This window comes from Onychostruthus taczanowskii, unplaced genomic scaffold, assembly GCF_017590055.1.
Source record: "Onychostruthus taczanowskii isolate IOZ18803 unplaced genomic scaffold, ASM1759005v1 scaffold36, whole genome shotgun sequence".
NCBI lineage: Eukaryota > Metazoa > Chordata > Aves > Passeriformes > Passeridae > Onychostruthus > Onychostruthus taczanowskii.
Window position 1 is genome coordinate 1758036 of NW_024501015.1, and position 26640 is coordinate 1784675.

The 26640-nt window shown below is 38.8% G+C and overlaps 1 protein-coding gene across 1 annotated transcript in view; it reads right to left on the reverse strand.

Moving 5' to 3' along the window:
* The window catches only part of SKAP2 (src kinase associated phosphoprotein 2), a 121680-nt gene extending 95301 nt beyond the window's left edge, over positions 1-26379 (reverse strand). The window contains exons 1-4 of the mRNA XM_041411558.1: positions 25816-26379; positions 14281-14386; positions 12372-12397; positions 2032-2136 (exon numbers count right to left, since the gene is read on the reverse strand). Of these exons, the coding sequence (XP_041267492.1) occupies positions 2032-2136; positions 12372-12397; positions 14281-14386; positions 25816-25891 (313 nt within the window). The 5' untranslated portion in view covers positions 25892-26379. The remainder of the gene's footprint in view (positions 1-2031; positions 2137-12371; positions 12398-14280; positions 14387-25815) is intronic.
* Positions 26380-26640: the final 261 nt, after the last annotated feature.

Sequence of the window (26640 nt, forward strand, 5' to 3'; positions counted from 1 at the left end):
TAAGCTTCAACAAACCCATTTATGCCTATTAGAACTGAAACAAATGGCACCTCTGGGGATCAATCCACCTCTTATAAGATTTTCCCAACATATATTTTCATACGCAGGCTAGGTGGCTAGACTGCAATGATGGATGATATATATTAAAATCAAAATGGTCTTAGAATGACACATTAGACATTCAAAGAGAAAAAGAGGAACACTGTATACTTCAATAAATTAAGTATTTACAAGTCAGAATTCATCACCTTTTCTCAAATTTTCTTCATGTTACACTCCCACTAGGTAATTAAAGAGGATTTATCATAAAATACAGAAAGACCAGCAAGGTAAAATCACCTCAAATATAAAAGTATCATACCCTCTATATTTCTACCTAAACTGGTATGAATTAGTCAAGATATTGTTGAGCAGCTATTATACCTAGCCTCATAACTTCCAAAACAGGCTAAAAATTAATCACCCATCTGTACAAACTCATAGAGTATTTCACATACTCGTGCATCAGCATTCTCCAGCCGTTCATTATTTACGTTATGAACGTTATCACTTTTCTCTTGATTAACTGTTTTGAAACAATTCTATAATCGTATCTCCTATTAAATAGTCATATATTTTGTCACATACCCTTTATGCAATCAGTACCATGTTATTAAGTTATAATTAGAAATAATGATAAGATTATGTTTGTAAGCAAAAAATAAACACACAGAAAGTTGCATTCATCTGTAGTTTTGAAAATTAGCTTGGGTTTTCTAAAAGCCATACTCAATTTGACTGATAATTACATTTCAACCAGAGAGCAAAAAGGCCTAGTTTTACTTTTTTTAGTAGAAGGTCACACTGCCAACATGCAATAAGCACAATACAAAAAAAAAAAAAACCCAAAAAAACTGTGATTATTATTGTTATACATTTTACAGAGTTCTGGACATAAAAAAAAAATGCATTATTCTGAATCAGTGGTTAGAAGGTTTATCACTTATGCATGTACTTGACTTATCCCTGTTCTGCAATAGACATAATTTTATACCTCATAAAAGCAATTTATGTTTCCAAAGGGAATAATCTGGATAATATAAAATGTGGAGTGCTACATTGCAGGAAGCATATTTTCATTCAGCAATTGTATTTCGAGATGGAGCTGCACAGTTTGATCATCATATCATGTCAGAAAACATCATTCACTAGTAAGTCTAACTTCCAGTGCCACAAATTAATATACATCATTAATTTATTTGTACATATACTTAATTTACTGCCATATATTATCCATAGAAGATGTTTATATTATGTATACAATAAACTAATCTCAAAAATATGGACACTATGCTAAAGCAAGCTTGTTAACTGTTGAAATATTCAAATGTTCATGTCTTCAGAACAGTCGCATTTAGCATTGAACTTAATGAATGCAAAACAAAACAACATGGAAAACAGCTATGAACTGTAGACTTTTCCTAAATGCAGACCCAAACTTAAAATTTATACAACAAAAACATTGTGCAAAACACTGTCTTAATGGAAGGAAACACTGATGGAATAATTAATTTAATATTTTATGAACCTATTCTGCATGGAGTTTGCAGAAAAATATCAATCACATAAACTGTTTCATTATTTATTAGATAAATAATACAGTAAGCCATTAAGTAGCACAATAAAATTAAGCAAGAATCTGATAATGTTGAATTAACAAACAATTTGTTATTACAAATATTCACACTGGTTTAGCCACTGATCTATCTTTTAAAACATATGTATCTACAGAAGATGCTTTGTTATCAAAAAAAAATGTGAGTTGAGAAACACTGTGTAAATTTGAGACAGCTTCACTATGCTCTAGGACCACTAGAGAGAGCTCTTCAGTTCCTTTAAAGGTTCTTGTAAAGGTAAGAAAAGTGTTCAGTTGTGCTGCTTATCTGTTTATCTGTTTTCCAACACTAACATTCGCATCACAAGGATCCGATTACATCAGCTCATAGCAAACCGGCAAATCTAGTACTTTCTAAGGTAAATAGTGTCACATACCATCAGAAGGTCCTTCATCCTCTTTATCATATCGGTCAGACGCTATTGAGACATTATCAGGAGGCGAAGAAAGAGAGTTCTCAGACTCTTCCTCATCTTCCAGCTCTGTAAAAGTCAATACACATTGCTAGTTAAATAGTTTATCACACCAACACACATGATAGAAGTATTTTCAATAGTAAGGAGGATGTTAATTCCTATCTGGAACTGAAAAAATCCTGTTTCTCGTGGACACTGGCATGCTCCAGCACAGCTGTGAGCGATGCCATTCTAGGGCTACCTTCTGACCTGATGTGTAAATGCTGTTGGAGCGTTTTCCCTAAACGCTGTCATATAATGAACCTGCTCCCAGCACTGCACAGCTGGCAGCTTCTCACGAGGGGGGAAAGAAACACTGGCAGAAAGAAAAAAGGAGAGCACCAGGCTCCGAAGTTCTGCCTGTCCTAGTGCGGGATGCAGCTGCAGCAACCTCCCTCCCAGGAAATGCCTAACTACTACTGGCAGCAGTGACCTCTGCCCACTTTTACTTTTCTTCACTGTAATTAGGCACTGCCTTGCAAAACCCCGTGTACATTCCTCCCATGAAACTAGAAGTGGAATAGCCGCTTGGCAGCACCTGGTATGAACCTGTGGCTTAATGCAGCATTCTATTAATGAATTTCTTACCCAACTGAGAGCCCCACTACAACAGATACAAAATTTACATTATCAGTTAATCTGATGCACTTTGATCAGTGTCATACATAAGTGAGAAGATCTAGGAAAGATAAAGTGAAATCAATATTAGTTGAGGCTTTCACCTAATTAGGCAAAATTTAACTTCTTCCTGAAACTCGTATATTTTCTCAGATATGTTGAACACATCTAGGCAAAGAAGGGGTGGGGGGGGGGATAACAAACAAAATGGCTCCTAAAAAAAAAAAAATCTTTGTGGAGGAGAAAGAGATAAATATGACAAAAATTGTCAGACCAGAATCCTGAAGTTGATACTCCAATAGATTAAATAGCCCTCAAATTTCTTGAAAATCGTATAACACTAAATTGTTCAAACATTGCCTTTTGGTATATACAAACATAAAATGCTTTCCAGAGACATCCAAATATCCTTCTCTATTTGTGTGTTCCCTTTTGGAGCACTGGATCAGAATACTAATTTCTAAGAATCCAAAATAAACCCATGCATAGTGAAAATATTCTTCACAGGTGCAGAAATTGCATTCATCAGTAGGACAGCGTAACTATGACTAAGTTTTACCCCCTCCCATTTAATAATGGAAATACACAGAAAATTCAGAGACTATGACAGAAAGCTCTATGACTGTAAAAAACAGCAAGTTTTCCAAGCAGTTAAAACAATATCTGATCTTTGTTTTGCTGGAGTTCTTTTACATTCAAAGGTTGTCAAACACTAGCTAGGCTTTCCCTTCATTAATTTAGTATGCTTTTCTTAGGAAAGCTTCCTCCCAAGCTCCCATGCCATTTAACAACTGCTCTGAATCTGAACCTGACTCCAACCTATTTTTGTCACAGTCCTCTCCCAGTAGCACTCCAGTCATCGTGTTAATCTGATCAAAATATTTGCACTTCATCACACCTGTCAAACCAATCAAAAGTAAATTATTTCTCTCTAGAATTCACCTCTTCCTCCAAATAGAAAATCACAGAACAGATAGCACATGAACAGAAAATATTATACCTTATTTATAACCAGCATGATCATCTTTTACACTTGGATTCCAGAGACCAGCTGCCTGTCTCTCTTTGCCTATATATATATCTGTATTAAATTATACACTCCATATAAAAAGAGCAAACGCGATATTCACAACCTATACAATGGCAAAATTCCATTCCATTCCAAAAGTTCCACTGTTTTCCTGTCCTAAACTTTTACTAGTACTAGAATGCATAGTATATATGTGTATATGTAAGCCCTGGTTGTCAGTCAAAAATGTCCTCTTATTAGCTACATATAAACATGTTATCATTGAACCTTCATGAAAGCGCCAGCATAAATTTAAAATATTAGGCTGTATTTCTAGAAGAAAACAATTCCAGAAACACCACACTCCAGCACATATAATTCATGGGCTGAATGGCAAACCTTAGTATATTCGAATGAATAAGACTTGTGGATGACAAGCAGGTGAGTAAACACATAGAAAGAACATCTCCAGAGGATTCTGTCCCACTCAGCAACACATAATTTCTTATGTAAGTTTGCAAACCTGCACTGTTACCTTGCTCTTCCACTAAGTCACTGTTTTCCAATTACACTTAGGATTTCAAATTCAGTAAACACTTGTGCTTTACTTTCATATAAATGCCAGATGACCTAGGAACAAGGGAATTTTTAATACATACATATATATTTAGGGCGTACCATATACCTATCCCAGATTGCGCTGGTTTGGCTCAGACAAAGTTACTTTGTTTCACAGTAGCTGGTACCAGGCTATGTTTTGGATTTGTGCTAGAACCAGTGTTGATAAAAGAGGCATGTTTTAGTTCCTGCTGAGCAATGCTTACAGAGTCAACACCTTTTCTTCTTCTCACACCACCACACCAGTGAGTGGGCTGGGGTGCACAAGAAGCTGTGAGGGGACACAGCCAGGACAGCTGACCCCAACTAACCAAGAGAATACTCCACATCAGATGATGCCATGCTCAGCATATAAAGCTGGGGGAAAAAGAAGGAAGCAAGAGACATTAAGAGTGATGATGCTTGTCTAAGTCAGTGTTACTTGTGATCAAGTCCTGCTCTCCTGGAAATGGGTGAACACCTGCCTACCCAGGGCAAGTGATGAATGAATTCTTTTTTATGTCTTTCTTCTGTATACAGCTTTTGCTTTAGCTATTATACCAACTTCACATCAACCCATGAATTTTCTCATTTTTACCCTTATGATTATCTCCTCTATCCCAGCAGGGGCAAATGAGTGATGGACTATATGGGCTCTAGATGCCATGTGGCATGAAAATCATGACACAGTTATATACTGTATTTGAGCAACAAAAACCATAGCAACACTGAATGTAGATTCATAATAAAACAAGTTTCTGTTTTATGTCTAGAATATCCAAATTCAAATTACTCTTAAAACAAAACAACCAAAAAAAGAAAAGTGCTGAGAGTATTATGAAGAAAGAAATTACACACTCAATGCTTTACATTTGTCAAAGCATTCTCTAGATTTTAAATCCTAAAGAAGGCTTGAAGACTTCAATGAAAAAAGCCCTCACTGAGAAAGACACTCAGACCCAAAATATAAATCCTGTGTCATACAATACTACATTTAGGTATCCACACTTTACATGAAAAATGAGGAGAATAAGTGGCAGACTCTGGATAGAGGTACAAGCAACCTGCGCTCATGCAGGACTAGATTAAACAAAAAAAAACCCTCCTTTTTTATTTTAGAGTAAAGAAAAATAGCAGCAAATAAATAAGAGTTTTCATCAATTTATATTATACACTGAAAAACACAATTCTTAAATAATCTAATTTGTACAGAAGAACTGCAGGCATTTCAATAAGAAGTCTGACTCATTATGCTCTGGAGTTTTAACAGGCAACATTTCACAATGTGTTTATGTACTGGCATAAAAGGAGGACTGTTTTCTGGTATCAGCCTTGGAGTTCTTGCCTCCTAGTTCTGTCAGGGTTAAAAGATATCTTAGGACTGTATGCTGTTAATATATAAAGATATTGGTCCTGACAGTTCACAAAGAGGTTTCCCGTTGATCCTGTGTCATCTCCTACATTCCCACTCAGAGCAATCTCTGTCTGCCCTTTCTCCACTTTACATGCTCCTCCATCAATGTGTTGCACTGAAGTTTATATTCCACCTACAGAGAAAGAGCACTCAGAATTGCATTTAAAGCTCCATGTGTTACTCCTTGAACAGTCAGAGGAGTCAGTGTTGAGCAGCACAAATTCTCTTCAGGTGCCAAGTATCTAAAAATACACCCAAAAAGCATCAATAGATTAAAGAAAAGCATTCAACTTGCACTTATGTAATAGAAAACCGAACTACAAAGCAACAATGGGCACCAGGTAAATGTATTCAATACAATTTGCAGGCATAATTGAAAGCATTGCTGCCTAATCAAACATCTAAAAGCAAAGCATGCTCAAACAAAATGTCTATATACTCATTAGTTGGCAGCCATTCCATTACAATCACACATAATGTCAGTAGTGCCTTGAACCCATGCCAATGACAACAGCATAAATTTTGCATCTCATTTCTATGGTCATAAAATTAATGACCAGTTTAAAAATACTTCTTTGCAAAAGTTATTGCCTAAAGAAATGACATGGCTGTGTCCCTGCTATGCACCCACAAGTATAATTATGGAGTTGATGCTCATTAATATAGTTTCTTGTTTCCCCAGAATAGCATGATTTATCTGGAAGTTGGGGAAAAAATAGATTAATTAAAGGTAGATATTTAACAGTCACAATAACAAAAATATGTACATGAACTGACCCTATTCTCCAGCTTCTGCAACTTAAACTAATCTCCTACAGGTTTGATAGCAGAATCAATATTTTATGATGTCTGTAAAAAAAAACCCATACAATGTCATTCCTTATTAAATGCTACGTTTTCCATTACAGCTTTTTTATTGATTCAGGAAATAATGCATACTAAAGGGTAAGTTTACCACGTTAGGAATGGAGCATAAAACAAATTCTCTTCATTGCAACAAGGGCTGTACTTTGGTTCCTACCCCTTGTTCTGAAGACTTCCAACAAGTTTAGTTGGTACAATATAATGAATAGGACCATATTACATTGTAAGAATCCAGCTTTTAAAAAATCAAGACTTTTTCCCCCAAGAATTCATTTTCTTCTGCAACACTGAGATTATAACAATGAATTCCTAAGCATTAAAGATACTGTTTCCACCACTTACTCTGAAAAAGAGCAAGCAAGATGTTTCAGCCAATGCCTCTGAAAGAAACTTGCTAGCTCACATCCTCAGATAACTAAACACTTTCAATTTATTTCTAAAAATGTCTAGACAGAATGATGCATTAAAACTGCTCAAGTATAAGAGAAATAAAACAACTCGGGAAAATAAAAAGACACGTAGGTCAAACCACCCTGCTTCTTGCCATTTCAGAAGGTCCCAAGTCACAGCAGGTTGAAATCAGTTCATCCTGTCCAATCTCTGCTGCAGTAAAAACCCATGAAACAAAGGACTGGATGAAGCCATCAAGGAGACCAAGCAAGGTTCTCACTACTCAGTTTTTTATAACAACAAGAAGACAAAGCTGCTTTCAAGCTGGCAAGGGTATATTTTAGCCCCTTGATAGGGGCATCCTGTATTTTTAAGATGCTACTGACCCAATCCACCAGTCACCCTGCAAGACTGGATTCTTCTGACAATCATGCTTTGCCATGCAGTCTGCTCCAACACACTCATTCCTGAAGGGCCTTCTAGGGTTCCCTAATAACATGATGATTTTTAATGGCTTGCTTTGTTAAGGTCAAGTAGAAACTCTTTGACAGCTAATTCTTAAAACAATACAGAAACAACATTAAGTTTGCAAGCAAATGTGCTTCAAGCAAGAAAAGCAACTGCAACTTTTGCTTGCTGAGCTGCCTCTCATTCTTACGATGCATATCAGGCCAAAACCGTTTTGTGCTGCACTGGTGGATTTATGTCATGTTACTGGAAATTGCACTTGATGTGGACACTTCACAGATGACAGCTGTGTGTATCTGAAAGGGACAACACAGTGACTTGTCTACAGTGAAATCTCCCAGACTTCTGGGACAGAGTGGTATTTGGCACACTTCTAATGCATTTGATGGTCTCTCCAGAAATATGTCATGATGATCCTCAAAGAAATGGGTAACAACTAAGCCATATCTTTCCCATTTATAGTTAAATACTAATTATGTATTTATGCTCTTGACTAAAAAGTTCAAGTGTGTTAAAATATAGAACTGGTGTGCACATGCAGCTCTAGTGACCACAAGATACTGACTCCCTTTCTCAAGTCCAAAGGGACTTCTACTTGCTGCCATTTCCTGAAAGAGAGTGTACAGGGGGGCAAAAATAAAAACGAAATACAACCTCTGTACAAAAACAGAAAAGAAAAAAATACAAAATCAAATCCTTCGCATATAGTGCTACTCTAACAGTTTCACTATTTCCAGGAAGCAGAGGTCTCAGGCTCCAGACACACTCTGCTCTGCCAAGAGCCAGAAGCATTTGAGTCATCTAAAGGTTTTCTACAGGTGCTCCCCATAATTACATAGTGAATAACACCAGTGCTCCAGAGACACAGATTTACCCTCTATTATGTTACAGTGAAATAAAAACAAAAGTGGACCGTCATCAATTTTTATCAGAGTGAAAAATGCTAGTTAGAAAATGTCATGTCATACTTTTCTGCATAATTTAGTGCTGCAGATCAGATACAAGGTGCAACGAGTGCTTTCTGGGGAACTGGTTCTGCAAATTCCCATAGTATGACTCGATTTGGCTAGTACTTCTGGTGTCTCACTTTCAACATTGAGCCAAAATATTTTGTGAAAAGTAATGAAAATATGTATTTTACTAAAATAAATGCACAGAACAGATGGCAAGTGAACTTCAAACACAAATACAGCTTCTAGAGCTTAGGGTGCTTCTGCCAACATTAGCACTATTTTTAGCATAAATTGAAAACAAGGTTCTTTTAACTAAACATTTTGGCAGTCACAGTATTGATTCAATTAATCTCAAAACAGAGAAATGCCAAAAACTGTATTAAGTCAGAATCTTTGACAAAGTTGAGACTTTTATACCATTAGTGGAGTATCAGTCTTACAAAAAATGAACCCTATTTGTATGCCAGTTACCTTTGTTTTCATGGTTTTTTCCCAATTCTAAAATCTAGAACAAGTTGCTGAGTGTGACTACAGCTTTTTAGTTTTGCTTAAACTGCTTAGATAAACAGTCAAATATTTCAAATTAAAAGAAAAAAAGGCAGCAGTGTCTAAGAGAAAGACATTTACACAGAGCTCTTCAATCTAAGAATAAAATAGATACAATAAATATCAAATGAAAGACCAGTGGATTGGATATAAATATAATTGTACATTTTTGATTGTAAGAACAACATGGACTTTCTTTATCCATAAAATAACAACACACTTAACTGTAAAAGTCAGTGTTAAATCAAGTAACACATCACACACAAAAATTAAATATTTTCCTATACAATTAATTTTGTGTCTTTCACTTGCACATGTACCCACTACTCCTAAAAAGCTTCCATTTTTTCAGTCTACATGGACAAAAAGATGCTTTTGTCATCATGTTTACTGACCTGACAGACACCATCAGACGGCCTCCTTCTAGGAAGATTCAAGAAAGTCCTCAAATTTATCTATCTGGTTGCAAAGAAATATGCATGCACTTTCAGAGAGAGATGCATATGGGTGATCATCGTTTTAAGGAGCCTGGTTCTACTTGCACACATGCTCTTCAATTTTTTTTCTATTGTTGTTCTTTCACACCTCCTTGCTTTATCCTTGTGGATAGGCAAGATTCTGTATGCTATTGGCCAAAGCCCATAAAACAAGAGTTTACAGATAGTTTAGACAAACCAGCTAGTCACTACATGCAAAGTCAGTGGGGCTTCAAAAACGTTCAGTGATGAAAGAGAGTGGAATGGAAAGTATGCCCACAACACATCCTTGTGGAACAAATCACAAGCTGACGGAGAGGCTGTTTGAGAGAGCGGAGTCAAGTATCATTATGTCCCACAGGAAGTATATGAACTTTGAAAGTGTTAGTCCACTTCTTTCAGCCTCCAAAAATACTTCTGGATGTCTCTGAGAGGATGACAGGTCACAACTCACAAGATTCCTGAAAACAGCTGATGTAGTATAACTACTATATCATGATAACATACCATGACAGCATGTACCGTTCTTCACCTTCCCTTTCAGCTAGAACAGAGATTATTTTATTTACATTTTAAAAATTGAGTGACTGCTACCACAAAAGCAAGAATAGTAAATATGGAGTTTAAATATACACAGTAGTTTTTATTCTTCCTAGCTTGTTTCAGGGTCGTTTCCAAATTCCTGCTTCCACCCCTCCTTTTTTTCCTAAAATATATTATCCTTTTTTCACCTCATATGTTGACATCTTTCTTCTTTCTCTGGAGGGGGTGGAACTGACCATCACAGCCTTCTGAGTTTTCAATGCTTTCCAAATTATCCATTTTTCAAATGTCTAGGTGTGCAGAGAGGTATGAAAATAGGCACAAAAGTTGACCTCCCTCAGCTGCTGCCACTGCTTTGTTGCACTAGGAGCTGGCCGAGAATCTGACTGCTTATCTCCATGTGAGTCCTTTGTTCTACACCTACAAAAGTCACGCCTAATTTGTACAGTCCTAAAGTAAGAATGACACAACCAAATAAAGTTTAGCACACACTTCTTGAACTCTGGACGTTACATCAACAACTCATACCACTGATTCACATTCCCTTAAATAATTTGCAATTAAGTGCAGGCTCTGATTTCTTGTAAGTTTTTTATACTCCTGCATGCAGCAAATGCACATTAATTTGGAGAAATGTATCCTTGCTTACAGAAAACAATGGTATAACTTTCATTTTATTGAAAAATACTGAAAACTAAGGTGTGAGTGTTCAGATGCCTCAGCATTTTTACACAGTTCTAAGACCTGAACCAGAGAGACATCACAAGAATTTTTTACAAGGCAATATATCCTGCTTAAGAATCAAATGTACTCTAATAAAAAGAATAAGACTGAATATAATTTTCACAGAAATCACAGCAAGTTATGCAGTAACAATTACAGACTATACAAATCAAATCATCCATTTTGCTAGAGATAATGAAATCTCATTTTTGTTAATAATTTGTTGAACTGGAAAAGAAATTCTGAATCAAATTACCAATGAAGAAAGTAAATAGACTAGAATTTTCTTGACCTTCGAATTACACAAAGCAGCAAATGCAAACTCTGCTTTTTGTAGGCAATTCTCACACATATTACAGAGTCAGAGCCTCAGGAAGTTATTAAATCTTCAAAAACATGCTCTCCCAAAGTAAGATAGGTTCACAATGAAACAACCACCCCGCCTAATTTCATGTCAGTAATTTTCTTAATAAAATAACATTTTACTTTCCCTCAGTCAGTTCTGTTGGACAGTGAGGAGAAGAGGAAAATTACATTTATCTTCTGTAACAGTGCTGAGCCACAATGTAAAAAAATAGCAAATTACTGTAATACAATTTTTAAACAATCACATAGTTGGAGTTTACAGAATCTTGGCAATCTTAAATCTTTGGGAAGTTTCAAGTTGCACTGTCCCTTTCAATTGAACTGTTATGGCTGCATAACTTGATTTAAACAGGCATACGAAATGTATGAACTTGTTGTGCCTTGTTACAACATTATTTGCCTAATATGACTTACATATTTTCACTTTCTCAGGAGGCATGCTGCAGCCTACACATTTGAACCTCCTTGTCCAGAAACAGACAGCTCTTCAACCACTGTAAAAAGTGAAGCTTTGCATAGGCTTTTTTGACCTCGCACTGTGACCCTCATACCAGCATCCACAGGCTATGGGTCATGACCTCAAGAATTAGCATCATGGAAATAAGAGCCCTTCCAGGTTTAGTTACAGAACAGAACACTGTAGCAACAAATCCCTCAGTCTTCTCTAAACTGAACTCTGCAGCTTTGTTTAAACTCCACTAGAAGACAATAGATAACCCACACTTCAGTTTTCATTACTCGCACACTAAATCATCTCCTCTCCAGCTAAAGGTCTGAGCTCCCGCTGCACTGTGAAAACATTCATTCAGTGTGGATCGAAAGCCAATATCATATTGCCACGAGATGATCCTATTAAAAGGTTAAAGAAACATCACTATGGAATTGAAGACTTTTGCAACGTTAAGAAAAAAGGCTGAAATAAGTAATATCTGCTAAAATTTTATCTCCTAAGCAGGCTACTTTGCATTCACTCCCTCTGGAAAAAAAAAAAATAAAAACCAGCACATCATACGGTCTTTCGCAAGGCTGCACTCTTGCTAACAAAGCTCCATTTACACTAAATTTATAACAAATAAGCTCCATAACGAGCTCCATTATATATTAAACCCTGAGCTACATTTCTAGCCCGATCTTCCCGTCAGCGAGCGCTCCTCCGCGCTGTGCTCGCTGCCGGCGGCGGCCCCGGCGGACGCGCGCCCCGGGCGCTCGGGCGGCTGTTCCGCGCCAGCCGCAGCAGGGGGCGCCAGTGGAAAACACCGCGGCGGGAACGGCGGGGAAAAGGGCACGAGACTCACCTTTCTCCGGGAATTCTTGAGGATAGCTGCAGAAAAAAAAAAAGAAGAAGAAACATCATAAAGCAACGCACATTTGGAAACCCACGGCACGAAGACATGTCATGTAACAGCAACTAGTTTTCAACAAGTTTTCTGGTCGAAATTCAGCGCTGCAAGTTTGCCTTGAAAATGCTGAAGTCTTTATCTTTGGCTTAAAGTATTTACTCAGTTTTCCTTGTGCCTTTGCAGCTGACAGAATGACTTTAACAAAACCAATTCCAGACTGAGCAGCCTTTTCTAGTAACATACATCTGCTCAGATATCTTAAGGTATAAAAACACACAAAAGCATCTATAATTTTAGTAAACCTTCTAAATGTTAACAAATTTCAAAAATTTTTGTGCACAAGTAGAACCATTAAACATATATTGAAATATATAAAACCAGTAGTTCAATAGGCAACAAAAGAAAAAAAATCAAAAATAGTGGGTATAGCTACAGTGAATTCACAGAAATCCAAATGAAAATGCATTAATAATTAACCAGAAAGATAAAAGCTAAAGCATGCCTAAATAAGAATTCCTTTTCAAATAAGGAGATCTCAGCTTATATAATGCCAGGAAAACAAAAAAAAAAAAAAATTTATCATCCCAGAGGGAAAACATACTTTCATATACCGTTTCTCCAGAGCTAAATCTTGGTATTTCAGAAACTAAAATAATCACAGAATGCAGTTTGATGATACAGACAAATTATCAGGACAGAGTTATGCAGAATGGCATTCAAGAACTGGCAAATAAAATGCAGCTGCCAAGATCATCTTTATGAACAATAAGCAGTAGTAAGGATATCAGTTTAGTCAATAAAGAGATGTTGGCAAGAAATGAGCAGAAGAGAAAGGAATGGTCTAGAGATAAGAAACTGAGAAATGCAAACAGAGATAAAAGGCCAGATCTAAGAAATCCAGTGTAGCAAGTGGCGGCAACACAGCCCAACATGTGGGATGTTAAAATCAAAGAGGATTACAAATGTGCATGTATTTTGTAGCCTGCATGAAAAGCAAAACACTGTTAGCAGTGAATAATACTACAGGAAATGAGGAAGACATTAGAAATTAAAATAAGATGTGAAACCATGGGGTCACGTAAATGAATAGTAAAAGATTCAGTGTCAATATGCTCATAAATGCAGGTTCCCTCTCTTTGATATTTCATCATCCAAGAAAGCATCAGTCAGTCAAGAAAAAAGTCAGTAGCACTGTATCTGCAAGTCAGCTGTACAGTCACAGTTAATCAATAACCCAGAATGGAAAACACAGGAAAGAAAAAATAAATAGATAAAATACTACTTTCTTAAAAGAGAGTATGAGAGAGAGCTATTCCCTAAGCACTTAACAGCCTGAATGAAAAGAACACAAAACTTCAAATACAAGATTATGGGACACATCTCCTGTCTCCCTCCAGTTAGCGGCCTCACCAGATGACTGTGCTGTCCTTGAAATTATAAACAAGTTGCCACAGAGGCAGAAGCATGCCATCAATGGAATGCTTAGGAGATAGCACACAGCTGTCTTACACCAGCTGAGTATGGTGATAGGAAGCTCATTCTCATCCTCAGTACATTCTGTTTCTCATGTTTTAATGAATCTTACCAAAGCAGAGGTGAAGGCAAGCTCTGCCCAATTAGTTTGAAATCAGGTTTCAGAATATTAAACAATTCAAATGGGACAAATCATTCTGATCCCATTTCTTACTAAATTGTAGCAGCTTTGAGAAGACAAGACTTGAACCCATACATTTTTTTTTTTAAATCAGGACCTGAATTGATTTTTTAATTGTTAATACAGTTAATGTTTATTAAAAGATTGCATAAAACTTTAAGATATCAGTAAGTTACTGTCTAACATATTAAAGCCATGAAGTTCACTTACCTTGCCTTAATAGCCTTCATCTTCTTAAGAAGAACTTCCCTTCCTTCTTTTGCTTTCTTAGACAGATTTTCTCCTTTAAGTGTTTGGGAAACAAATGTTTCAATATCTAAATAAAGAAAAAAACACAACTGTTTCAATATCTAAATAAAGAAAAAAACACAACTCAAAAAAAGAGAAAAAAAACTGCTGTAATGAGCTTGTCCTGATACTACTGTGAAAAAAAAAGAAAATTATTATTTTCAGCCCTACTCACAGCATAGTTAACGGACATCTCAGATTCTAAATGGGATACATTTGTTCTCTATCTACTTATGCTTAGCACAGCAAATCCTGTGGTGACATTTGATTCTTGCCCACTTAATTATGCTACGTAAGTCCTAATAAATTGCAGTCCTATAACAATTACTTTCCATCACCTAAAGTAAAAGACAAAACTAAAACATGGAAATAGCCTTTATGCATATATTACTGCCATGTTATTTCAGTAGTTCAAGTTGCAAAGATGGTTGTGTAATTTATTATTTCAGCAGTAACACTTACCCAGATACTAATATAGCTCACTTACTGGTTACAGTTTTTTCAAGTATTCCCACAATGCCTCTGAAATCACTGATTGACTAAAGATTCATATTCAAAGCAATCCTAAAAACTATTAGGTAAGCAAATTAACCATATCAAAGGAGTCAAGCTCAACAGTGTACTTCAAATTAAGTACACCTCCACTTGTAGAATCACAAACTAAGGCTCTAGCCTGCATTCTAAGCTTTAATTCTTACTCAGATTATACTTTCATATAGTCATATAGAAACAAAGCATTCCATAAAAGTTGCCACAGTTCCTTTAATATAGTAAATATCAATTCCATAGGATAAAAAGAATGAAGTGCACTGAATTTGTGGAAGTGTAACTCCCTCAGGAGTACGTTTTCGTTATTGACTAAACAATGGCAAAAAAAACACTTGACGTTTCTTATATTTACCAATCAACATACAATTATCCCAAAAACAGAAAAGAGGAAATACCAAAAAATCCTGCTTGTTAACATAAATGTCTCACCTGTATAGATAACAATTGCTCACTGAATAAGAGAAAGCATTTGTGGGTAACAAAACACCTTCTCACAGTGCCTGCCCACCCCCACAGACACACACACAGACACATATTTGTACCTTGGCTCTCTCTGTAGAGATGCAAATGCATATGAATAGTACTATTTTAATCCTATAACTTTTCCAATCAGACGAGTCGTTCCCTTTTGTCACCGAGAAAAATCCTTCTCCTAACTGAGAAGCCTCAAAAAAGAAATACAAACAATTAACTATCTGATGACTGTGGAATGTGGTCTGGACACTGTTTACCAACAGGTGCATCTTAGATTGGTCCATGTGGATTGTTTTCACTTGAAAAATTTTCACAATCACAGCCACCTGTGTCAAGGCTGTGAGCAGTCACAAGATTTTGTTATGCACTCCACTCTGTTCTTTCTAGCCTTCTGATAAATCCTTTTCTCTCTATTCTTTTAGTATAGTTTTAATGTAGGATTTTAATATAATATATATCATAATATAATAAACCAGCCTTCTGAAACATGGAGTCGAGATTCTTGTCTCTCCACTCGTCCCGGGAGCACCCCACAAAGCATTCACCACACCATTTCAATACAGAAACATAAATAACAGCCAATTAGGTACACAGCTGTCTACTTGCAAAAGTTTACATGAATATTTACTGCAGATTTCCTAAATTAGAAACTTAATTGCCTGCTTTTTTCTTTATAAAACAGAAACATATCACCCTTTGTATTACAGGATGAAAGAAAACAAGTCAAAAGTTACCCTTTAAGAACTAGCACAGCTATTACAAAAATGTTCTTTACAAATAATTCACTAGATTATTATTTAAATGTTTAGATTACTGTCCTCACCAAGTGCAGCAAAAATAATAATTTTTTACAGTATTTTAGAGTTCTGAAGAATGACATTGATCCTCCTCTCTCCATAAGACAGAGAATCTTCCCATTACATTTTTCAAAGCAATCCTGAATGGGGGAGACCTTCCCTCAGTTCTGTGGCATTCCTTCTTTAAAAGGACAGAAGGAAAGACACTTAACATCTATTAATGCATCCTCCAGACATACCCCCAACAGCCTCTATGCTGCAGACCAAGAATGCCTGCAGGGATTTTTTCCAAACCCAGAGAAAAAGTACACATCTTCGAAAATTACAATGATTGGAATTACCAATCAAGCTGGCAGAGGAGATCCCACAGAACCCAATGATATCGACAAACTACAAAAACTAAGGTCAAAAAAATGATACTTTTGCTATTCAGAGCAAAAATCAAAACAGTTCAAAACAAATCAACAGTTTTTCTCTTAATGAAACCTAACAGGATTTTCCAGCACAAAACTAGCTTTCACTTGAAAAGACACAGCCTGATTAAATATTTATTTTTCCATACTTTCATCTATTTATTTTAAAAATTAGATAGCAGCTTCAAAGTTCTACCTAGGCACCAACATGCAAAACTTTAGAGGAATTAGTCATGTTTATAAATCAGGAGCAATACTCGCACGGTAACCCGTGGACACTAATTAATCACAAAACTTGGATTCAGAAGTCTTCATTTAAACTCAGCAGGCTTCTTTACTTCTTGGAAAAGCTCAACCCAGGTGAGAATTCTGCTGTCTCAGATTCTGACTGTCAAAGCTTTATTCAAATACAAACATTGAAATAACACAATTAAGGAGTATGTGGGGAAGAGAAACCAAGTTGATTATTATAAAAATAATCTGGCTTAAAATAGACTGTGGATACAAAAACAACTCCAACAGATTTTGTTGTTTTCCAGAAAACCTTGGACTTCAAAAGCAGAAATAATAGAGAATTTTCAACCACGGAAGAGCAGGGCAGAAGCAGATGCTCCATTTACTCTCAGTATAAGCAGAGTTGGAGGAGATTGGCAGAAAGAGAGCAAGCATATACAAGTTTGTCATTTCTAAACAGCAGCAGTCACAGAAGACATCCCTGGGATGGCTTCCCTCTCACAGGAGTATGTGAAACAAGTTCTCCAAGCTTAGGTGTACCTACAGTCAGGGTGCACTGTTTTCATCATGGAACACTATTACTTCCATATGTCCAGAGATACCATATGGCTTGATTCATCACAACCCCAAAATACAAAGACAGATCTGACACACACATGATGCTAAAGAAGCAGTTTACCTGAGAATTACATTTTACTGTATCATATATATTTCTTATCTACTCAAGAGTTACACAGTATGTTATATATCTTGTTTTAATATACTGTTGTAAATCCATCCAGAATGTACCAGATGCAGAAGATGAGTAACATCCTAGGCTTCTCTGGACAAGAAGCCAGCAAGTCATCTAAGTTATGATCATCTCTTCACTTCCTGTACTTTCACACTGTAAAGGAATATGGACTGCCTTAACATAAGGAAATGTTCCTGTAGTTTCTCTGACCTTCCACAAAGTGATTTATGTAGGAATTAGAGCAGAACTTGGGACTTCAGTATGGCAGATCCAAGTTTAATACAGTAAACTTCAAAGACAAGCAGCAAAATGCACCCATTTCTCACCACTATTCTAGTCACATACTTCCTCTCCCCTCTCCAGGATGATCCACAACTTGGTCTCTCCTGTTTAATGCTACTCAGAAAACAAAACGACTCCTCACAAGCACTTCAGTGTAGACCTGTTTCATGCTTCAGCAGCAGCTGATCCATCAAGAAATTTTTAAAGGAATAAAAGATACATTTCAAAAAGAAAACCTCTTTGAACAGATCTCTGGTCTAAAAGCATTTTAACTAATCAGTTACCCCAGAGGGAAAAAAAACCCAAAGGACATATTCCCATAAATTTTTCCTAACTAATTGAGCAGCTATTTAGTATCACACATTGCAAACATTTACTTGTTCCCACTGAAAATAATAATAAAAAAATTAAAAACACAAAAACAAATAAACAAAAACAAACAAACAAACAAAAAAAAAAAGAGAGAGAGAGAAAAATACATAGTGGAAACCGACTTAACACCTCTTCTCTTAAACCTGTGTGTTAGACTGCTTGATATCTTAAATGGCCATACTTGTTGCTCTGTTTCTTCAAGCTTGTGATGTTAAATTTGCTTGCACCACATCCCAGAGAAATTATTTGCCTGCAAGAATGAACTAAAGCTACGAAACTGAAAGATACAATTGATACAAATCAGTCACAAATTGCTCTGCCAATATAGGTTACAAACTGACCCAAAAGGAAAGTTACACCTCAGTTTAGCTCTGTCCGCTTCAACCAGGTCACACAGTTCAAAACTTAAGTGCAAGTTCACAGAACTAAAAGCCATTGTAACTTCATTTTCATCTACAGTCCTTTTACAAGCAGAAAAGCTAAGATTTATTTTGCATTTCATTGTTAAAACAGTTTATGGTTCTCTTTACTACAGTGATTATAAACAGACAACACTGCAAGATTTTAATTGTTTTAAAGCCTTTGGAGCTATTTTCTTTAATGAAGGCTGGAACCACACAGATGGAAATTTTCAAGAACATTGTAAATTTCTAGCCCAAAGCAAGCACAGTGTTAAGGAGTGCTAAGCATAACAAATCATAGCACGTTTGTTGTTTACAGGATTTAATATTGTAAATGCAAGTCACACTTAATAAACAAAGATATTAGGACAGAACTACCTCAATTTTTTGTCAGGGTGGGCCAAGCAGATTCCCACAGAGGCACTCAAAGACTATGTGCTAGGTTGTTCTTTCTCCCCTCCTCCAGCAGATAACCAAAATGTTATCCAATCACATTATCAAGAAGTTAATCACTCCATCATGGACACATCAACTGATGAGTTGACACCATTCAAATGACAAGAATCAGAAAGCAGCAATGAGATTGGAGCACCTCCAGGCACATGGCAGGGCCCACGGCCCAAGGAGAAAGCAGGCTGGTTTGGAGGCTGGACACACACGCAGCATATGACCAGGGACACTCCAGGGGATAATCGGGCAGTTGTACTGCCACTCACAGGAGAAGGCAAGAGCAGCTCAGCAGAGCAATTCCTGCAGCCACCAGCCTTTTCTATCCTCCGCCTCAAGGACCCTGAGAGCCAGCAGCCGGCTGCCAGCCAGAGAATTTGGAATGGCAGGCCAGAGAATTTTGGGAGATAGCTGCAAGCTAGGCACGTTTCTTACACACATACTATCCAAAGGTGACCAATATTAAACAGACTGCCGTGTATCTTTCAGCTTTACACAGGCTGGCATCAGAAAGCAATTAATTAATTTGATTTCAAAGTTGTCATGCGATTCATTAATAGGGAGAAAGCCTGAAGACAAACTGCCACGCAATAGCTGTCACTGCCTGTTCTCTTAAATAAATAAATATTGGAGGATTTTGCTTTTGCTCTCCCCCTGACTTCGCAACTACGTTTTAAAGTCTCTCTCCAGAGTTTGCTAAATTGCGTTTTAAATGTATATACGCTTAAGCAGAAACAGAACACATGATGTAAAATAAAAGTGACTGAACTTCAAGATGTCTAAAAATACCACATTTATCCAGAAGGTGAGCATTCCTTCTAGTGCAAAGTCCTAGAAAGGACTGCCTTTAAAAACTGCTGTACCTTAAATCCCCAGAAGCAAGGTTACATTGCTGTGTTGACACATACAAAGTAAGTATGATGAAAAATGCTGACACTCAACAGTTTGTTTAGTGATTCTAAAAGCAGAAGTATACACAAATTGCTAAGACTCCTCAAATTAAGTAAATCAATAAGGCATGTCTTTCAAAAGATTAAAAAAGAAAAATTTTAATAAAGTACTATATATATATTGTTATATATCTATCTCTAATCTCATTGGATGAGTAGTTGAGCATCCTCTCTCTACATTAAAGAGGTGAGAAAAGATGAAGCTGTAACATATTAAGCATGTAATGAAAAAAACCACACCAGTACAAATCATGATCAAGTTACAAAGTGATTCCAAATGAACTATAATAAAAAATGTTAAGGATTAACCTAAAGATTTACACTGTATGCCACATTATGCTGTGTCTATTGTGGTTTGTTGACATATGATTATGAAAGAAACGTAAACCCAGTCAGATGAGAAAGATAGACTCCATGTTAATTGAAAAAGACAAACTAAGTGAATAATGAGTATATAAAAAATAGCCTATGCCATTTTTATCACCCATATATGACACTTATTCCCAAATTTATGGCAGAGACAATTGAACCATGTTTCAAATCACTGGAGGTTATTTCTTACCAGGAGTCCCTCTGTGCATTTTTTTCACCTCACTGTTTCTAATCTTACTCCATTACTACAGAAACACATACATACTACCAAAGCTGTAAATACATGTCTACTTAAAAGATGTCTACAATAAGCCCCCTGGTTTATCTTGTGCAGATGGATTCTTCAGCAAGAACTGGCATTTGTTAAAGCCTTGGAAACATGGAAATGATACTTTTAAAAAAGAGTAAAGTTTTAAACAACAGTGTGCTTTTAAATTTGAACCAATCAATAAAGAAGAGCCACACTGTACCCAGAAGGCTTTTTCTATGACAGGCATGTAAGGAGAAAGTCCAGGAACAGCTGATGTGGAAAATGAAAATGGACAGTTTGTTTTTTGCCGATTGGGGTAAATATAACCAGCATAGTCCAAAAACAAAAGGTAAGCAACTCATGCACTGGATCCAATGTCTTGTAGATTTCTTGCCTTGACATTCTCTGCAAGCTATTTCCAAGATGCAACTAAACAAGTAGGTAAACAGTATAACTTTGAAAAAAAAAAAAAAGAGGAATCACACAGAAAAGGTGATCTGGACAATATAACTAAGCATTTAAACAAACTGAATAATATCTGGGTAGAATTGATCCTTAGGGCAAGAACACTGGTTTCCATTTAGGTTTGGGGTTTTGCTTAACAGAACAAGGAAAATGGTATAAGGATGGACCATATAAACTAGAGAAAAATTGATCCCATTTTCACAGTGAAAGTATTTGTAACTTTCAAACTACAAATACAGAAGATCCAAACAAGAAATACTGCCAAGTGCAAAAGGAAAACTGAACAAAAGACAAAGAAATATCACCCATACTAGAGTCACATGTGTCACAAATGGGAAAACGTAATAATACACATATCTAATGATCATGACACCACCAAAAGCTGTGAAAAAATAGTCTTATCTTCAACTAAATCTTTATTACTGAAAAAATCTCAAGAATTTTTTTTCTAGTCAAGATGACTGAAGAAACCAGTCTGGTTTAGATTACAGAATAAATAATATTCCCTTGGGGGAAGAAGGAACCTTCAAACTGTCCTACGGTGAGGTTATGATGCTTGTATCCCAAATTGTGTGTTCTGTTGATGCTGGATATTATGTTCTGTGCCTTCAAGACTGGCTCTGAAGAACAAGGTTTGTTTTGGTTTGTTATCAGCCTGCACCCCCATGGCTGGTGGGACAGAGAGATGGGGCAGTACATAGTGCAGCTTTTGCTTTTTTGGCTTTGCTTTTTGCTTTTGTTTTGCTCTTGCTTCTGCTATGCTCCTGCTTTGTGTTTGCTTTTTGCTTCTGCTTGTTAGTTAGTTCAGCTAAGCAGCCCACATTTTTCCCAGGACTGTTTTTTCCTTTCCCTTTTTGGAACCATCCAAACCTGGTCTTGACTGGGACCTGGGAAACACCGACAGTTTGCACCTTGTGGCTGCAGCAGCCATTCCCAGCACTGGAGGGACTGACAACAGAGCGACCACTCTCAGGAAAGACTTTATGAATTTGTCATCCTTTTCAGATCAGTGAAAGTGTTGTCATCTGGTATTGTTCATTTTGTGTGCTGGGGGTGTTTTGCCTGTTAAATAAACAGGTTCTTTCCACTTCTGTCCGAGGAACCCTTCCCAAACCGGTAGGGGAAGGGGCCGTGTAGGTTTGCTTTCTGGGGGGGGGGGGGGCCCTTTGGAGGTTTTCTCCCAGATTTGCCCTACTCCAGGACACAAACTCCTCCTCAGCTATGAACAAACCAAAACTTACTGAGGAAAAATAGATGTGAGCAGGCCTCCAAAATCTATGTAACCAGCAACAATTTGAGGGGACAAAAAAGAGAAACATTCCACTTTGCGAGACACCCACAAAAATATCATGGAAAGACAACAGAGGAGGCCTTTTCAAAAGAAAAAAAGGCGGAGCAGGGATGGGCTTTCTTCACTAAGTTCCACTGTCTCAAGCATCATCTGTAAGTGCAGGGACATGGGTGGGGAATGAAGAAGTTACATACACTACCACACTACTCCAAGGTGTAAAGAGGGAGATAAGAGAGCAACAGGCTTACTTCCTCCTCCTACTAGGAGTTCAACTCATGATCAGAGGACCCTGTTTCTGTCTCCAGTGCTTCCCTCCTACCACTTGAACAAGTCAGAGAAGAAGATTGTGCAATCCCAATAATCCTCTGCAATAAGTCTATTGCCACACTGACCTTTCCCCTTCAACTTTACAGAAACGGCTTCCTCCTGTCTCCTACTAATGCAGTTAGCCCTGAGCTCAAGCTGTGCTTCTGCCTGGAACATTTCAGCGCCACTGATATGCAACTATAATGACCCTGCCAGCATGTGTGACAGAATTTGTTTTTGTGTTAAAGATATAATATTGTTTAGGTTCAAAGTAAAGCACTCACAAGTCAGAAAATTTCCTGTGCAACTTTAATTCAACCCCTGGTGTGTTTATTCCCATTATCGCCATGTTTAACTACAGGAGCACTTAGTATGTTTTCCAGTAGGATCCCTACTTGTTCAGCATGGTGGGTGGACATACTCCAACCATCAATCAAGGGTAAGCAGGGATAAGGAAATCCACATGATTGTTCCTCCACTTGTTGCAGAAGTTGGAAATCTTAGGCAATAAGGCCAAGAAAAGGAGGAAGAGCAGAAGAGCACAGTATTTGTGAGATTTTGCACCTGTGAGGGCCTCTCTGCTACACGAACACCAGACCAAAATGCAGTGCTTGTCGCTACCCATTAGCTGCACATTCTCAACTGAACCTGATATGAAGAAGTGCCTGGCACTTGTAATGGCCACTAACACAGACATCCAATTCATATTATTATCTGGAGAAAGCAGCACAGCATGGAGGCAGGTGAATTTGAATTCTAATTCTGCTCCACCATTGATTACTTTTTGCAACCCCAATCACATCTTGTTTATTACACTAATTTTACCTGTGGGAAAACAATATTCCCTCATCTCAAAGAGGTGCTGGATCAATAACTGTGCCATTAAAATAATACATTAAAAAGCACCCTCGAAGAAAAGCATGCAGAAATTAATAACTATCTACTAACTGTGGTCTTTGTATTGTATAACAGTTTCTTGATGAATAGCAAAGATATTACAGAGCTCCCTTCCCTCCTCCAGTAACCATACATCTTCACTACAGGAACAGCTTGAGCAAGGAAAAAAAAAAAAAAGAAGAAGCCTACATAAAAGATTGTGAGATCCTACACATATCAGTGAAAGAACTGCTCATACCATTTACTGGATTACTGGATTAAAGTTTACTGGATGACTCTCATTTCTAACTTCCATGCACTTGACTGATAACTTTAAAAAAGAGAGTTTAAAACAAACTGTAAAAAGTAATGCCATTGTTTATTTTTCAAATATAAGCAGGTTATTTAATTTTAACAGTGTATAACCTTACAAGGTTAACCTTGAAGGTAACAATTAAAAGCTGCAAACTATTAGTTACATGCAGTAATTATAAAACAAATATTTAAAGATCATTGGTAAATCATTCCATTGCCTTCTTAACTTCAGTTCTATAGACAGCACAAAAGGAAATGAGAAAAGCTAAAGCTGTACATACTCCACAAACATTAGATACCTGTATATAACTCAGGCTGCTGCTCATGGCAACTCTGAAAGTACATTACATCTTGAGGAAAAATAGGTGTTCTTGGTTTAACTTCAAAATTCAAACTTCTCTGTCTCTCTTTCCATGCCAGACTCAATAAAGATGGGGAGAAGGAAGGAAGGACAAGTCATGTATATGAGGCACCATGACTGAGAAAGAAATCACAATCTCAAATGAGCCCATCTCCATCACATCCTTCACCTCAAAAAAAAATTTAAAGCACTTAAAACACTGAAGAGTTTCAAGGTGAGCTTCACTCAGTGAAACTAGCATCAAAACAAACATATATGTCCTGCATCTGACCATGAGTTCCAGAATTCGGTATTGCCACAGAAAATACCAATATTTAGAAAGGCTTTCTAAGGGTAATTATTTTTTCTAAATGATTAAGAATCTATTCCATCATATGAAATCATGAGAAGCTTTGCTTTTTTTTTTTTTTTTTTCTGGTGGCCTTCCATGCAAATTTTACCTACAGATGGTATGATATGCAGGTAACATAAAAACTGCAGTTAGAAAACACTTCAGACAGTTGGCAGAAGATGAGATGTGGTGAGAGCAATGTTTCAAGCATTAGCTCTTTCAGTCAAAGTGTTAAAAAAAAGAATGGTCTGTAAAGGTGATGAGCTGCACTAGACTCTGGCAGGTGCCCAGCCATGTAATTGAGTGCTTGGCCCCAGAAGGAAGATTTCAAAAAGCATGGCTAATTTGAATGGCAAAGTCAGAGCTACACAAGTTCCTGCAGCAGAAACAGAAGTTCTCAGAAAAGTCCCACTGGAATTAAAATGGTTTCAGGATACCAAACTTTTTGATAAAATACCAGAAAAGCCAACTTTTAAGTATACTATTTATTTTAATTAACAACAAAAAAAAAAAAAAAAATTAGATACGAGTTCTTTGAGGTAACAGATAGCCACTCGCATTCGGAATTCCGTACTAACATATATAAGCTTTCACGGTGAGAAACCACCCCGCTCCCACGCTCCAGCGCATCCTGAGAGCACGGCCAGTCACGGTCAGAGGTGTGTGACTGATGTGACAATACCCCAGCAATTCAGCAACCCTTTCGCCCGCTCCTCAGTTGTTCATTGGGGAAGTTCACTACTTTTTTTTCGGCTGATGCGGGCACTCTGCCCTGCCAGCACACCCCGAGGGCAGGCACTTCCTCCGGATAGCTCGGCGGTCACACGCCCCGCACGCCTGTCCGCGGGAGCCCCCGAACACCTCACCCCGGCTGGCGCCCGCAGCCCCGAACGCTCCCGGCCGGGGGGACGGTGTCGGCTCCCGGGCGCGGACGGGGGCTGCGGGGCCCGGCCCGCTCCTCCCTCCCTGCCCGGGGGAAGCGAGCCGGAGCGCCGCGGCTCCCCACGGACGGGCACGGGGGGAGGAAGTAGCCGGGGAGGAGGAACTGGGGGGATGGGAAGGACAGAACCCCCGTGCAGTGGAAGCGGCCGCCCAATGCCCACCGAGGAGCGCTCCGCCGCGGCTCCAGGGGCTGCTGCCCCCGCACGCCCCCGGCCCGTCACACTCCCACCGGCCCGCCCCCCTCGGCCTCCCCTCCGCCCGCCCCCCGGGAAGGAAGCCCTCCCTCCTGCCCTCACCTGCCAAGAGGCTGCAGACGTCCCCGGGGACGGCGGGAGCGTCGGACATGGTGGGGACGGCGGGAGCGTCGGACATGGTGCGGACGGCGGGGGCGGCAGGGGATACCCGGCGGGCGGGGCTCCACGGCGCACACCGGTCCGGCCCGGCCCCGACGGGGAGGAAGCGCAGGCCACGCCCACCGGCCGTAGCGGCACGGCCGCGAGACGCGGGGGGGCGGAGTTTACCATCACCGGGGCGTGGCTTCCCGCCGCGAAGGCGGTGCTTCGGTGCGCTGGGGCGGGGTTTCGCCGCACTGGGCGGGGCTCCATGCTGCGGGGGCGGGGCTTCCCGCCGGCTCTCTCTCCCCCCGCCCCTCAGCGCCGCGCTTGCGCTTCGCGGCCTCTCCCCCCGTGCTCCCTCCAGCCCGCCGTGAGGGCGCCGCCGCCCACGTGACCGCTGCCGGCGGCCATCCTGCGTGAGGGCGGCGCGCGCTCCGCCCCGCGCCAGGACCAAACGTGGCGCTCGGCGCCCGCTCCCCCGCGCGTTCCGCCCCGGCGGGCGCGAGAAGTCGGCTATTGGATAAGAATGACCCGATAAGAATGACCCAGTGATTGTCCCGCCCACTAAGCCAGGGCCCGGCGTCCCCCCAGCCTCCCACAAGGGCGGGCAGGGCTGGGTCGGTGGGTGTGGAGATCTAATTTCTTCCAAGCGTCTTTCCATCTTTCTTTCAGAGCGCGGTGCCGACGTTGTCCCTCTCGGCTTTCTGTCATTACCAGTGTCAGGGTTTAGCGCGGCAGACAGCCGCAGCCTACACAGCCCAGCCTCGTGCCTGTGGCAGTGTCCCA